This window comes from Rhinopithecus bieti, unplaced genomic scaffold (genome assembly GCF_001698545.2).
Source record: "Rhinopithecus bieti isolate Rb0 unplaced genomic scaffold, ASM169854v2 scaffold_1014, whole genome shotgun sequence".
NCBI classification, from domain to species: domain Eukaryota; kingdom Metazoa; phylum Chordata; class Mammalia; order Primates; family Cercopithecidae; genus Rhinopithecus; species Rhinopithecus bieti.
Genome location: NW_016803499.1, coordinates 3,153,587 through 3,165,927, shown reverse-complemented (window position 1 = coordinate 3,165,927; position 12,341 = coordinate 3,153,587). Strand labels below are relative to the sequence as shown.

Sequence of the window (12,341 nt, the reverse complement as noted above, 5' to 3'; positions counted from 1 at the left end):
ACAGCCAGGGGTGGGGGGTGTACAGATCCCACTATCAAGGGATGCCACAGATGCCGAGACAGAGAGACTGGGCTGTGGGGGAGCTCACAACCACTTCACTCTGGGCCGGAGTCCTCTCTACACACTTGTCTGTGAACACAGCTGACCCACTCAGGGCCCCTGCCCTACCCTGCCAGCCTGCCTGAGCCCCACGCTCGGCAAAGTGGCTCTCCAGCTTCTTGCCCACATCCTTGCTCAAACCTAACAGGATCCGATGGCTACCTTGCCTGCTCTGTGAAGCAACCAAAGGTGCCCTGTGCGGTGGTTGGAACTCTCTTCACAGGCCCTCTGCTACACCCATGTGCTCTCGGGGGATGAATATAAACCCAGCTGCAGGCTGGGGGCGGGGACATGGCTTCCCTAGGACCCCAGCCCTGACACAGGACCTGGCCCTTGCCCAGAACTGAACAGCCACAATAGTGCAGACCTGGTCCCTGCCTTCAGAGTAATTTGCCCAAAGAGCAGGGAGCTGCACCTTGTAAGCCACCTGAGTGGCCACCAGTGTCACTTCTGGCTCCGACTATCCCTTGAGCTCTTGCTGAGGTGACCTGTCAGGGGCACCCTGCAGGCTCCCCCACCCACTCAATATGGGACTTCCTTGGGGAGGGCTCCTGGAGCCCCCACCCTCAGGGGAGAGGCTGGTGGAGACCTATAGGGGCCAAGTGTTTCCCTCCACACCCCACCTTCCTCCCAGGGCAGGCGCCTGTGGAGCCAACACACCAACCACCCTGGCTCCACTTTCCGCCCTGGAAGGAGTGCTCTACAAGGCAGGAAGGGTAGACAGCAGGTGCTTCATAAAGGCCAGAGATTCGACCTGCAGCTGACAAGTAGTAACCATCAGTGGCGTGGGACCTGAGCTTCCACTTGGCTTGGGGTAAGGACAGACCAACCTCACAGATGGGTCCGGGAGCAGTGACCAAGGTCCGCGGACACCTTCCCAGGGCACTCCCACTACCCACCTCCACCCCGGGGTTTGTAGTTAGGTTCGGTCACATGCACCTGAAATCCAGAAGTGGACGTCACAGACATCCTATAAGGCAGCCTCCAGGTCTCCACAATCCCAGTGAAAGGCCACCCTGGATCACAGCCCTGACACGGTGCTTTGCTCTCGTGGAGCCTGGCGTTGCCAAAGGATCATGATTCATCCAGAGCAAACAGCAGTTTGTGCCAGAAGAGGGTTAACAAATGCCGGCTTTATTTATTTTCCTATCTGCAAATAACCTGAGAAGACAAACTGGTGGGGCAAGCAAGGGATGGAAGATGTTCCCAATCAATGGGCACCACTCACGTCACCCAGGCTGGAGCTGTTGTCTCGCGTGGTTGGAGGTGGGCTCACCCAGCCAGGCTGTCTGCAAACTATTCTTTGGAGCCTCCCTGGGACAGGAGTCCCCCTCCCACCTCACACACCTGTGCTCAGGGCTTCTTCCCAGTTGGGAAGGGTGTGCCTGCTCCTGGCTGGATTCTGTCCCCACCCCCGGGGATGTGGCAGTGTCAGGAGACATTCTTGGTTGTCACAGCGGGTGGCGTGACTGTCATCCTGTGGGTGGAGGTCAGGATGCTGCTGAACTTCCCGCAGTGCACAGGACAGGCTGTGGCCTCCCACATCTGCCGAGCCTGCCACCCTGCCCTGGTTCTGGGGCACCGGGACACGCGCCCCTGGCTCACAGTCAGTCCAGGAAGCAAACAGGCAGGCACCATGCTGGGGTTTTACCAGTTTTATTTCTAGACTTTCACGTTTGTCTTTTTGTCTTCTGCTGGAAACATGCCGGTTACATGTTGGTGCTGGGAAGCGCCGCGGTGCAACCAGAAACACACGGACCCAGCCGCCTGCCGCCCAGACCCTCAGACTTGCGCGTCACAGGACAGACTCCACTGTGCCCCGTGCACTTGCCACCAGCCTTTGGCCTCTCGATACACACAACATCCAGGACTTGTGCCCTTGCCCCATCACGACAGACAAAGCGTCCCTCAAGGCCCCCGCGTGGTTCAGACAGACGCCGCAGCCAGGGTGGTTGAGGTAAGCGTGAGCCGTGTCCTGGAGGGGTGGGGTGGGACGGGCCTGTGCCCGCGATGGCCTCTGAGCACAGGATGACCCTGCCAGGGCAAGGCCCCAGCCACGCGGGCCCGCAGCGGGGTGCAAATTCTTTTGGTTCGGCAGCTTGCTAGGTGACCCGGGCACATAGCACTGTGAGCTGGCTTCATTGAGATTTGGAGTCTCTTTAAATTAGCATTATGCTGTAATTAACAAAACAATAACAAACAAAACACTAGTACATGACAGATTAAACATACCCAAAACTTGAACAAATTCCAGAAGCTATTCCAATCATCCCGAATGAGAGTCCTACGGGCACAGTGCCGTGGTGGCATGTAAGACACACTTGTTATAATAATAATAATAATAATTATGCAACTTCCATAGCTACACGCAAAGAATGACACAGCTGTAAAAACTACTATGATGATACGCCCCCGATCAGATGAAGAGCCCAGCATCACAGGCGCAGGGAAGAGAAGATGGACACAGCCTGGTCTCCAGGGACACCGGCACGGTTCTCACGCACGCGGCCTCGGGGCCGGCCCCCACCAGCCTGTGTGGGATCGCGCCCGCGTGTCTGCCCGCCGAAGCAGACAGAACCTGCCCGCTGGGTCCACCATGGCTAAGTGAAGCATGAGGTATTGTGAAACAGGAACCTTTTTGGAATAGAGCAGTAATCACATTAAGTCAAAATTGATCACATAAAAAAAAAAAAAAAAACTACAAAAAAGGCATCTGTAATACAATGTTCTAAGAGAAAATTAAAACTACTACATGGCAGTATATGACATTGTAAAACAAAAAACCGATCCTCCAATAGCAGCAAACAATGTGAAAGAGATACAGAGAAGCGATGTGAATATTTCCAAACCGTGCCTGGAAGTCAACGGTAGCAGCGCAATAGGAAAACGGAGCTGCGGCCTGTCCCCGGTGTGGGCACCGCCCCGTCCCCTCGGGAGCCTCCTCCTCACACCTCCTCCTGCCTGTCCTCCCTCACACATCAGCCTCCACACTCTTGCCACCTCCCTTCAACACTTCCTAAATAAAAATTACAAGAATTACAGAGCCAAGATGTGCAAATTGTCTATTTTGTCACTAAGTTTTTTAAAGGAAGGGGCAGGGGATAAGAATATATCGGAACCAAACTTATGTCGAGTACCCTAATTTTCCTTGTGACACCCATGCCTTTCCAATCAGATGACTTTGGGAAACGCCAAACAGGCTGAATCAATGTCTTTGTGTGTGTTTTTTTCCTCCCGATTGTTTTTTCTCACCTATAAAAGGTTCTATCTTTAAAAATAAACTGTATTAAACCTGCAACATCAAAGGCAGAAGGTCTGTGTATGTATGTCTGTGTGTTTAAATCAAGGGGAGATTGCATTTATAAATCATACTGGCCTTATGAACATCCTCTGCAATAAATATACTTTTTAGCCTTAACTATAAATTATATATTTTAGTGTTTAAAAACCTTCCGGTGTGAAACATCTAAGATAACCCTTAAACCACCTGTTCTCTAGGTAAACCTCTGAGATCCCTACTTTCAAACACCAGTTGGCACCAAAGGATTCCTAAACTTCAACTTCTTTAAAGAAAAGGAAAGGAACTTATCATCCTGGCAATGTGAGAATGCAAACCTTTTTCTTCTTAACTGGCACGCAGCTTCCCAAACACCCCACCTCCACTGCCACCACAGTGGCCCGCACTTGCCTCGAAGTCCTGCTTACACACAAGTACATGGATATTCCCAAACCATTCCATTAGAAAACTGCCCTCCCTCCACACACAACAAAAACAGCGCTATTTCCTACACCTATTGGACTGAAAGTGCTTGGAAATGGAATGGTTTTAGAATATTGAGAACACAAACCAAGCAGCTGTGGGTTGAACCTGGACGTGAGCTGGCTGTGGGGCCGTTGGGTAGAAAACCAGCATCTCATAAACAGGTCACTACAAAAATAGGAAGAGTATAAAAATAGAATATATTATGTCACTATTTCGTCTTCTCTTTATAGTAGCGTATCGTAGGAGTGGGACAGGTGGCCTTTCCCGACCCTGCTACGCTGGCTGGTGCCCGACAAACCTCCACTGGGATGGTGGTCACAGGTGCAAAGGACATGCACACGGGCACGCTACGCTACTGTAACCAAGAGGTGACTTCAGCCATGGATAAGGTGAAGAGGTTACACATCTACCTACGGAATATAATAACATACAATGACTTATAAAGTGACTACATGCATATGAGCAAGCAAAGTACAGAGATGCCTAGAACCAAACTACAGCTGCGCTTTTCAGGAAAAGCACAAGAATACGTTTTTCTACCTAAAACCCTCTTCTACTTTAAAAATGGTTTGCTGAACTTTTCTATGTTTTAAAATGTTTTACGCTTTCTTTTTTAACACGTAAAGGATTGAACCTAATCCTCTCCCGAGACTCCTGCTTTGTGTTAATGCCTATTCTTACAACAGAGAAACAAGTACATTAATATAAAAACGAGTTGATTATTGGGGTATAAAATCCTCTATTGTCTGTAGCACAACCCTCCTCCCCCACTGCTCAGGGTTATGCAAATACTATTTTTTTTCTCTCTCTTTTAAAGACAGTTTTGGGTAATCTTTTCTTTTGCTTAAGTCAGAGATGGAAGGGAGAAAGAGCAAAGGAAAAAATAACCAACAACAAGGAGAATGAAGCTTTCCCTTCTGGTATCGAAATGCTCCGGAGAGGAGGGACTGTCAGGGGAGCACCTGGGGCCGGTTCCGCCCTCGCTGTGGGTGGCGGTGGCGCCTGCCTGCCTGGCGCCCTCAGATGTCCACGTCCCGCACGTCGGTGGGTGTGCAAGCCAGGTCCACCTCCTCCTCCTCCTCTTCCTCCTCCTCAGCGGCCTTGGGGTCCATGTTCTGCTGGGCCTGGCGCAGGCTTGACTCCAGCAGGGCTTCGATCTGCTCCTGGCAGGCCCGGAGGCAGTCCTGAGAGAGACGGGGTGGGGAGAGGTGGGAAGAGGGGGTCCTTAGAAGGGGCCTGCAGCGAGGGCCCCCTCCCAGGTGCCACGACCTGGAAGGCCTCTATAAGAGCAAGACTAAGTAAAAAACTGTCCCTTGACCCATGCTGCCTCCTCTGAACCTGAGTGAGATGTGGGAGCTGCCATCACCTGTCAGTGAGACACTCAGGACCCAATGCTTCCACCTCCCACCTGGCCTCCGGAGCCACAAGACACCAGATGCTTGCCCGCCCACCCTGCACCCGCTCTGCCCATCCCCATGCTCAACAGCGCCTTGACCTTCTGTTCCCACTGGCCCTGCCAGCTCCCTGGGGAATTCAGTGCCATCTGATCTGGACAGACAGGCCCTTTGAGTCCTGCCTTTTCAGACAACCTCTCCGTGTGGCAGCCCTCTAGGTGAACCTGGCCTTCCATGATCAACGGCTGTCAAAGTCTTAGGCCATGCATGACTGAGGATGAATGCTGGGTGGCCAGGGGGACCTGGACCCTTGATCCCTCCCCTCCATCCTCTCCCACTCAGGCCTGTGCCCAGGGGCCACCCATCAGCCTGGCACAGCATGCATCCACCCGCTGCGGCCACAGAGGTGCTCGCCCTCGGGTGGAGTGCAACAGAAGCTCCTGGAAGTCCTGCACCTCCGCCCTCCGGGGCTCCAGACTCCCCTGGCGGCGGCCGCACCACACTGTCAGTGGGAAAGAGCAGCCATGGAATCCGGAACCCCGCGCCCAGCCGGGGGCCTCTCCTAGGCTCCAGCACGGGCAAGTCCCAGGCAGCCCGAAGCGGCTGCCTCCTGCCCGGGGGCTTCTGGATAGAGAACTACCTCCATGTGTTGGGGCTGTGTGTGTCCCGACTGCCAGGAAGCCACAGTAGGGCTTCAAGCCAAGTCTCCAGGCAGCCCAGGAAACAGACTTTCCACAAGGAGCAGGGCTGGGCCACAGCCCCAACAGGTGCCACTGAACTTCCAACCAGATGGGGATGGACAAAGGCATGGCATGACAGGTGATGACCTAGGCCAGAAGGACTTAGGTGGACCCCGGGGGTCGCGACATTTTAGTGTCCTGTGCCTTTATAGGGAGGGCTTTCCTCTCCCGCCTTTTAGATAAATTCTCATCATGGCAAATGAGGCCGGCTGGGCTGGCAGCACAAACAGTCCCAGTGTACAGATGGGGAAACTGAGGCCAGAGACCTGGAATGAGATCCAAGACTCCTGACGTTCAACCTAAAACACCAGCCACCCTCAGTTCCCAGCTCCAGGGGCCTGGCAGCTCCACCCACGGACTCTTCACCTGCCGCCCGCCCCCCTCACCATGACCCGCTCCAGGGTCACACATGCAGCTGGACTCCATTTCCCTCATTCCTCTGGCCCCACAGTTGCCTGCAAGGCTACCCCAGTGGACAGAGCTGTTCTCCCACAGCCAGAAGCTCCAAGGAGGCAGCGTGCTCCTCCACAAAAAGTCACTGGTGTGTGGCACTGTGCACCCGGTTCACACAGATGGGCATTCCACCCACCAAAGAAAATTCTAGGACGCGCCCTAGAAAGTGCAAGGGCCTCTGCTGTGAACGGCTTTTCTGAGTCTGGGCTCAGCTAATCAGGCAGAGTGGACTCCGCCTCAGGTAACTTCACCCCGTGTGTCAGCTGTGAGGCGTGTGCCTCCGATCTAGTTAAGATGGTTTCTACTCAAATAAGGGCCAGTGCCCAACTTCCCACAGCTGCCCGAACACAGCAACATCCCAGGGCAGATACCCATGGTGGAGAAGCGGTTTTCACTCAGGACGTGGAGTTCGAAATGAAAAGTGCAGATGCGAGTTTCATTTTGACGGAGGGGCTTTCCCTTTGCTGGGCTTCTGGAGGCCTCCATGGTGTTTCTGAGCCATTTTCCTGAGAGAACTGTGGGCTGCTGGCCTCCACCCTACAGCGGGTGAGGACACCTTACCACCCCCACAGGATAACATGGGGCAGGGTGCAAGGGAGGCCACGGCCGAGAACACAGAAGGGAGGGGAGGGCGCCCCTGCCACCTCCAGTATCCCATGGCAAAAATGCTTCTTCCTCTTCCGAGACACACATGGGCTGGGCAGCCGCTAGCTGCCTAGAGGCACCGCGAGGCAGGGGACAGGCAGGTGAACCCTAGATAGCATCTGCTGAGACCCGTGCAGAGCCCCCGGAAGGCTCGAGGGCAGACCACCAAGAGGCGGCCCAGGCCAGAGCCAAAACGGGCCTCGCAGGCCCACCCGGCTCCAAGCTGGGGTCAGGCGGTCACTGCTTCACACACCGCAGGGCCGGCGGCTGACCCGGCCACCTCTCTGGTCTAATTTGGTAAATGCCAAAACCCCTTTTGATTGTCATTTTAATTCTTTCTTTAAGAAAAGAATCGGGAGTAAAACAATGGCATTTTTAAGAAGAAAGACGCAGGCATCCCAGGGTTTCACGGCAGCAGCCTCTCAAAGAGGCCGTGAACAAGGCTGTCTCTATCCGCCCGTTGTCCGGTGTCTCGGACCTCACAGGAGCCCTTTTCAAGCATCTATTTATTGGCCACGCACATTGTGGCCCAAACAAAGCTCGCCTGGGCCTAACCCCACACACTATCACCACACGGACCATTGGCTGGGGCCGCCTGGGGCCGTCGTCCTGGACGCTTCGCCCAGAAACACTCTACAGCTCCTGGAAGCCCCAGGGGACGTGAGAAGCCTGTGAGGACCTCCCGACCGGTCAGTGAGTTCTAGGAGCAGTGGAAGAAGCTGGTGCCCTGTCAGTCTGTGGCTTGGGGTCCGAGGGGCCCGGCCCCAGCCCCAACCTTGTCACCCTTGCACCAGCCCTGGCATTTCCGTGGCACTAGGTGCCTCCTGCCTGGGAGCCCCGGTGAGGCTCCCTGGGACACCACCCTCACTCACCGGGTCACACTTGATCACTCTGGAGAGGAAGCGTGTGAGGCGGTAGTAAGACAGGAAGTTGTTGGGGCTCCCCAAGTTCAGGCCTTGCACTGCGGCCACTACGCTCCCCGCTGCCACCATGGACGGTGGATTGGAAATGAACTTCACATCTGCAGCAGGAGAGAGGGAAGGGGGCTGTGAGCAGGGGACCCGTGATCTGGGCATCCCCACGTGCTGGCTCTGAGCAAGCGGCCTGGCCTGGAGGGTACCACGCTCCAGGCCCTCTGTGGCTGCACATCCAGGCCCTCCCCAGCCTCCAGCCATCCCTGGGTACTAGGAGAGCAGGAGCCCGGCCCAGGGACCCTCCAGGAATGTCAGTCCCACTGTTGACTCAAACATAACCAAGCAAAGAGAAAGCCACGGGAAGACAGGACAGGTGACAGGGACATCACTACCCTCTCATCCTTTTAGCATCTTGAGCCTTGTGAATGTTATCACTTATTCACAAAAACAAAGTTAGATGACACAAATATGAGAACATAGACATGTCGCCTCTATGACCCTAAACCTTAACCCCAAGTACCTGCCACCCCCCAGCAGCAGGGATTGGAGACAAGTCATATTCTGAAGGGACGGTGCACAGGGCCAGGCCATGGGGGGCTGCAGGGCACTGATGAAGCCATTCCGTGTCCATCGAGGGGCAAGCCTTGGCCGGCAGCCTTCAGGGTGGCCGTGATGGTGTGGCTCCGGCTCAGGCCCTGGTGCCAGGAGAGCCCGGCTTGGCTCACTCGGGAAGGAAGAGCTGCTCCAGCAACCCATGGCCCTTACCATGGGACCACGACTATCATAGTGACCTTCAGAGCATGGACCAAGTACACCCCAACTCCACCCGGGCCCTCTACTCACAACTCTATTTCTGGCCGACGACAAAAACACTTTTCTGGGCCACTTGATGTAGCCCAGCAATTCCAGCGACTTCCCAAGTAAGGGAAGAGGTGTGGGGTTCCTAGGGAACCCCTTGGGACACCCTTGGAGGACTGGGCCAGGAGCCGGGTCCCAGGAGGGAGCAGCTTTCCCAAGAAGGCACCAATCCCTCTACTCGGGGCTTCCTGGGGACTGTCCCGCACATCTGGGCCTACTTCCAAGGGGCACACCAATCTAGGGCAGCCCATCAGCCTTTGTGGTCTGCAAAAATCTCCCTCTGGTCACTGTCAGATACTGGGACTCATCTGCCTGCCAGGCTGCAGTAGTGGGCATCTCAGGGCCTCCGTGACTGACCTAGACAAACAGCAGACCAGCTCTTATAGATAGCCTCGCCACCAATCATGTCCCGGTTTGTGGCGGGGAACGCCGGCCTCCCCTCCTCAGGGCAGTCATGCACCTACCGTGGACAGGTGGGCCAGCGTGGGATGTGCCTCTCGGCCTGGCCCCCACCCCAGCTCCACTGGGGGTAGCCCTTTGTCACACCCACGAGGAATTCTGCATAGGAACCAGGGGCCCTGGGCTGGGAGCTGGACGTCAGCAGGGATGAGTGTGGCATCTTTGTCGGCCCCATCGCCTCATCTCGCGCCACTGAGCGCCCGGGAGCAAGGGGGGTCAGGGGAGCTGAATGGGAGCCGACCCAGGCACAAAGGGAGAGGGGCCCCCACGGGCCGCCAGGGGTGCGGCGGCCCATCCGAGACTTCATCCCGAGAGAATAAACAACTTCGGCCTTGTTAGAGAGGGGCGCCGGCAAGGGGCTGGGAAGAAAGGCAGCCACCCTGAAGGGGAGACAAAGCCGGCTGCTGGGCGCCGTAACAACTTAAAAAAAGAAATCCTTAACGAGCCGAGCCACCTCTTTTCCCCTTTAAATGGGAGCAGTTCCACCCAGTCTGAGAGCCATGAATGAAAACCTTTTCACGGAGGCAAATCAGAACCGCACACAGAAACCGCTTCTGCAGGGAGGCGACAGGTTCTAGCTGGCCCCGTACCTTGTGCCCCCCGTCTCCAGGGGCACACGCAGAGCGGAGTCACTGGGGCCACGTTGTTTCAGAAGCTCATTCCCCCACCCGAATGTGTGGCGCTGCCTGTGTTTCGATTGGGAGCCACCCAGAATTAGACACCAAAGCTCCAGGATTTGACCCTATCTGCTGCCCGGTTGTAAAGGGAAGTGACAGCTGTCCTGGAAGCTCCTAGGTAGTGGATGTTCCTCACCTGGCCTCCCACTGAGCCAAGGGCACACCTGCCCTGAAACCCCCATGCGTGAGTGTATGCGACATGTGCATACCTGCTGGGGACGTGGGGCCAGGGATGCCTGGCGCAGGGAGAACCCCCAGCGTCCCCTTTAAATGTAACCCTTGCCACATGGACGGCAGAAACACCTTCCCAGACTCTTCCATGCCTCCACCTCCTTCAACCCGTCTCTAACTCTAAGCAGCCCTAAGTCACTCTCATCTCCACAGATGTCCAGCAGGACCAAGGCACCGGCTGCTCAGTTACATTCCATGGGGTGGCCGTGGGTCAGGACCTGGAGCACTTTGCAGGGGTGGGTCCCCTGGCCTCCTGCCCCTCCCTCGGGGCCCACCCTGGAGTGGACTCCACAGCCACTGAGAGTAAGTGCACAGCTGGGTCCCTGAGCGTCCCTCCTCCACCCACCGCTGGGGGCACCTTAGCAGACAAAGGGTGTGCAGTAGCGGGGAGGGTGAGACTGCACCTGCCCACTGCCTCCCACCAGCACTCAGGGGTCCTAGGAGGGGAGCTCCTCCGCAGGAGCCACCCTGTAGGGAGGCTGTGCAAGAACCACGCCCCACGTTCTCTCCAGGAAACTTTGCATTTCTCTGAAGCCACTTTCAGCTCCATAAAAGGCTGTCTGGAGTCTCCAGAGGCCTCTCTCCTCTGAGGAGCACCAGCCAGAGAATGCCTCCCTGTCTGCCGCATGCCCCCACCCCCCCCACCGTCAGACCCATCCAGGCTGGACGACATCCTTGGCATCTTCATCTGCCCACCTTGGGGCCTAGCTTGGAAACATGTTGGGGATGGGTTCCTGCCCCAAGCAGGTGGAGGAGGTGGGGGAGGCCTCATGCCTAAACCAGAAACCATTCTGGAATACCAGATACTGGTGTCAGAAGGGAGCACTGAAGTAGGCTTGGGGGGCTCCGCCCTCTGAGGAGGGGAGAAGATGCTACTGCCTCCTTGATGCCCCCTGGGCCTTGCGGCCTAGGTCACCCAGAGTGAGCCCCCAAACAGATGTGACGACTGAGGCTTGAGCAAAGGTGGGCCACAGCAGAGCTGGGTGGGATGGGGGCATGCCCCCCCCATCAGGGTAACCAGGCCTCCTGGGCCAGGAAAGGAGGCGGTCACAGGGGGGTCAGAGGCAGGGCTGGGGACAGCAAGAGGCAGCACCCTGTGTATGTGCGTGTCTGTCCCCACTGGGTTCTGGGGCCAGGGCCATGTCAGGGAGGGGCCTCTGGGGCCATGCCAGGGGAAGTGAGGACTGGGTGCTTCTGCTGCCCACGGTGGCGGCCCAAGCTGAGACTGCTCTGAAGCACTCCCCAGGGCTCAGCGGAGCCCAGCTGGCTGGCAGCACCCCTGGCAGGGCCTCAGGCAGCAGAGCTCCTCTGCTGGACACCCCTGCACTCGGCTGCCCAGAGCACGTGGTGCAGGCGGGCCAACAGCTCTCCCTGCCCCTGGAGGCGTCTCTGGCAAGTGGCCCAGCCTGGGAGAGGCCAGGAGGGGGCCCTGCAGCTCAGGCTCCTTAAGGACACAAGAAGGACTGGAGGTGGGTAGGGAAAGGAGGCGGCCCTGCGGCCAAGGTAAACCCCTTTGAGCATGGAGTGGCCACAGGCTGCCTGGCCTGGAGGATGAGGCCACAGCAGCTGGACACAGGCAGGCCGAGCTGTCCACACCGATGCCCCAGGTACTGCATGGTGGCCGTGAGGGAGCAAATCCCCTTCCATCCAGCACAACAAATAATCCAGCCTCTGCTCACCAGAGCTGGAAGAGCGCTTCCCAGCGCAGGAGGGAGCCTAGGAACATCTTCCCAGACAGCACCCAGGTGGAGAGCAAGAAGCCGGCCAGGGCCACCTAAGGAGCTGGCTCTCAAGCGGAGGCTGGGGGCTGCTGGGCCCACCCTACCTGTGGCACAGAGGGCAACGAAGGTCTGCGCGTGTTTGCGGATGATCTGTTTGTTCTCCTCCGCCTCTGGCATTTTGGAAAGGAAGTGTTCAATGAAATCATGCGGGGTCATGGCGGCCAGGTTCCACTTGAGCTTGTTCACCAGGAGCAGCTCCATTTGCTGCGAACACAGGGTGAGCGGCCATCAGGGGAGGTGCAGGCCGGCCCAGGGGCGCGGGGAAGCCGGCACAGCATGGGGGCCCGGGCCATGCAGCACCTCCGGCTCAGAGCACTGGCCCCTGCG

The 12,341-nt window shown here is 56.8% G+C and overlaps 2 protein-coding genes across 2 annotated transcripts in view; one reads left to right on the top strand and one right to left on the bottom strand.

The window, feature by feature from the left end:
• LTO1 (LTO1 maturation factor of ABCE1) overlaps nucleotides 1-2,295 on the top strand; it is a 23,648-nt gene extending 21,353 nt beyond the window's left edge. Inside the window, exon 4 of the mRNA XM_017887051.1 lies at nucleotides 734-2,295. Within this exon, the coding sequence (XP_017742540.1) occupies nucleotides 734-863 (130 nt within the window). The 3' untranslated portion in view covers nucleotides 864-2,295. The remainder of the gene's footprint in view (nucleotides 1-733) is intronic.
• CCND1 (cyclin D1) lies at nucleotides 1,740-12,341 on the bottom strand. The gene is made up of 3 exons (XM_017887007.1): nucleotides 12,059-12,341; nucleotides 7,967-8,115; nucleotides 1,740-5,046 (listed from the first exon to the last, which is right to left on the bottom strand). Exons 1-3 carry the CDS (start codon nucleotides 12,213-12,215, stop codon nucleotides 4,882-4,884), a joined length of 471 nt encoding a protein of 156 aa, XP_017742496.1. The 5' UTR covers nucleotides 12,216-12,341; the 3' UTR covers nucleotides 1,740-4,881.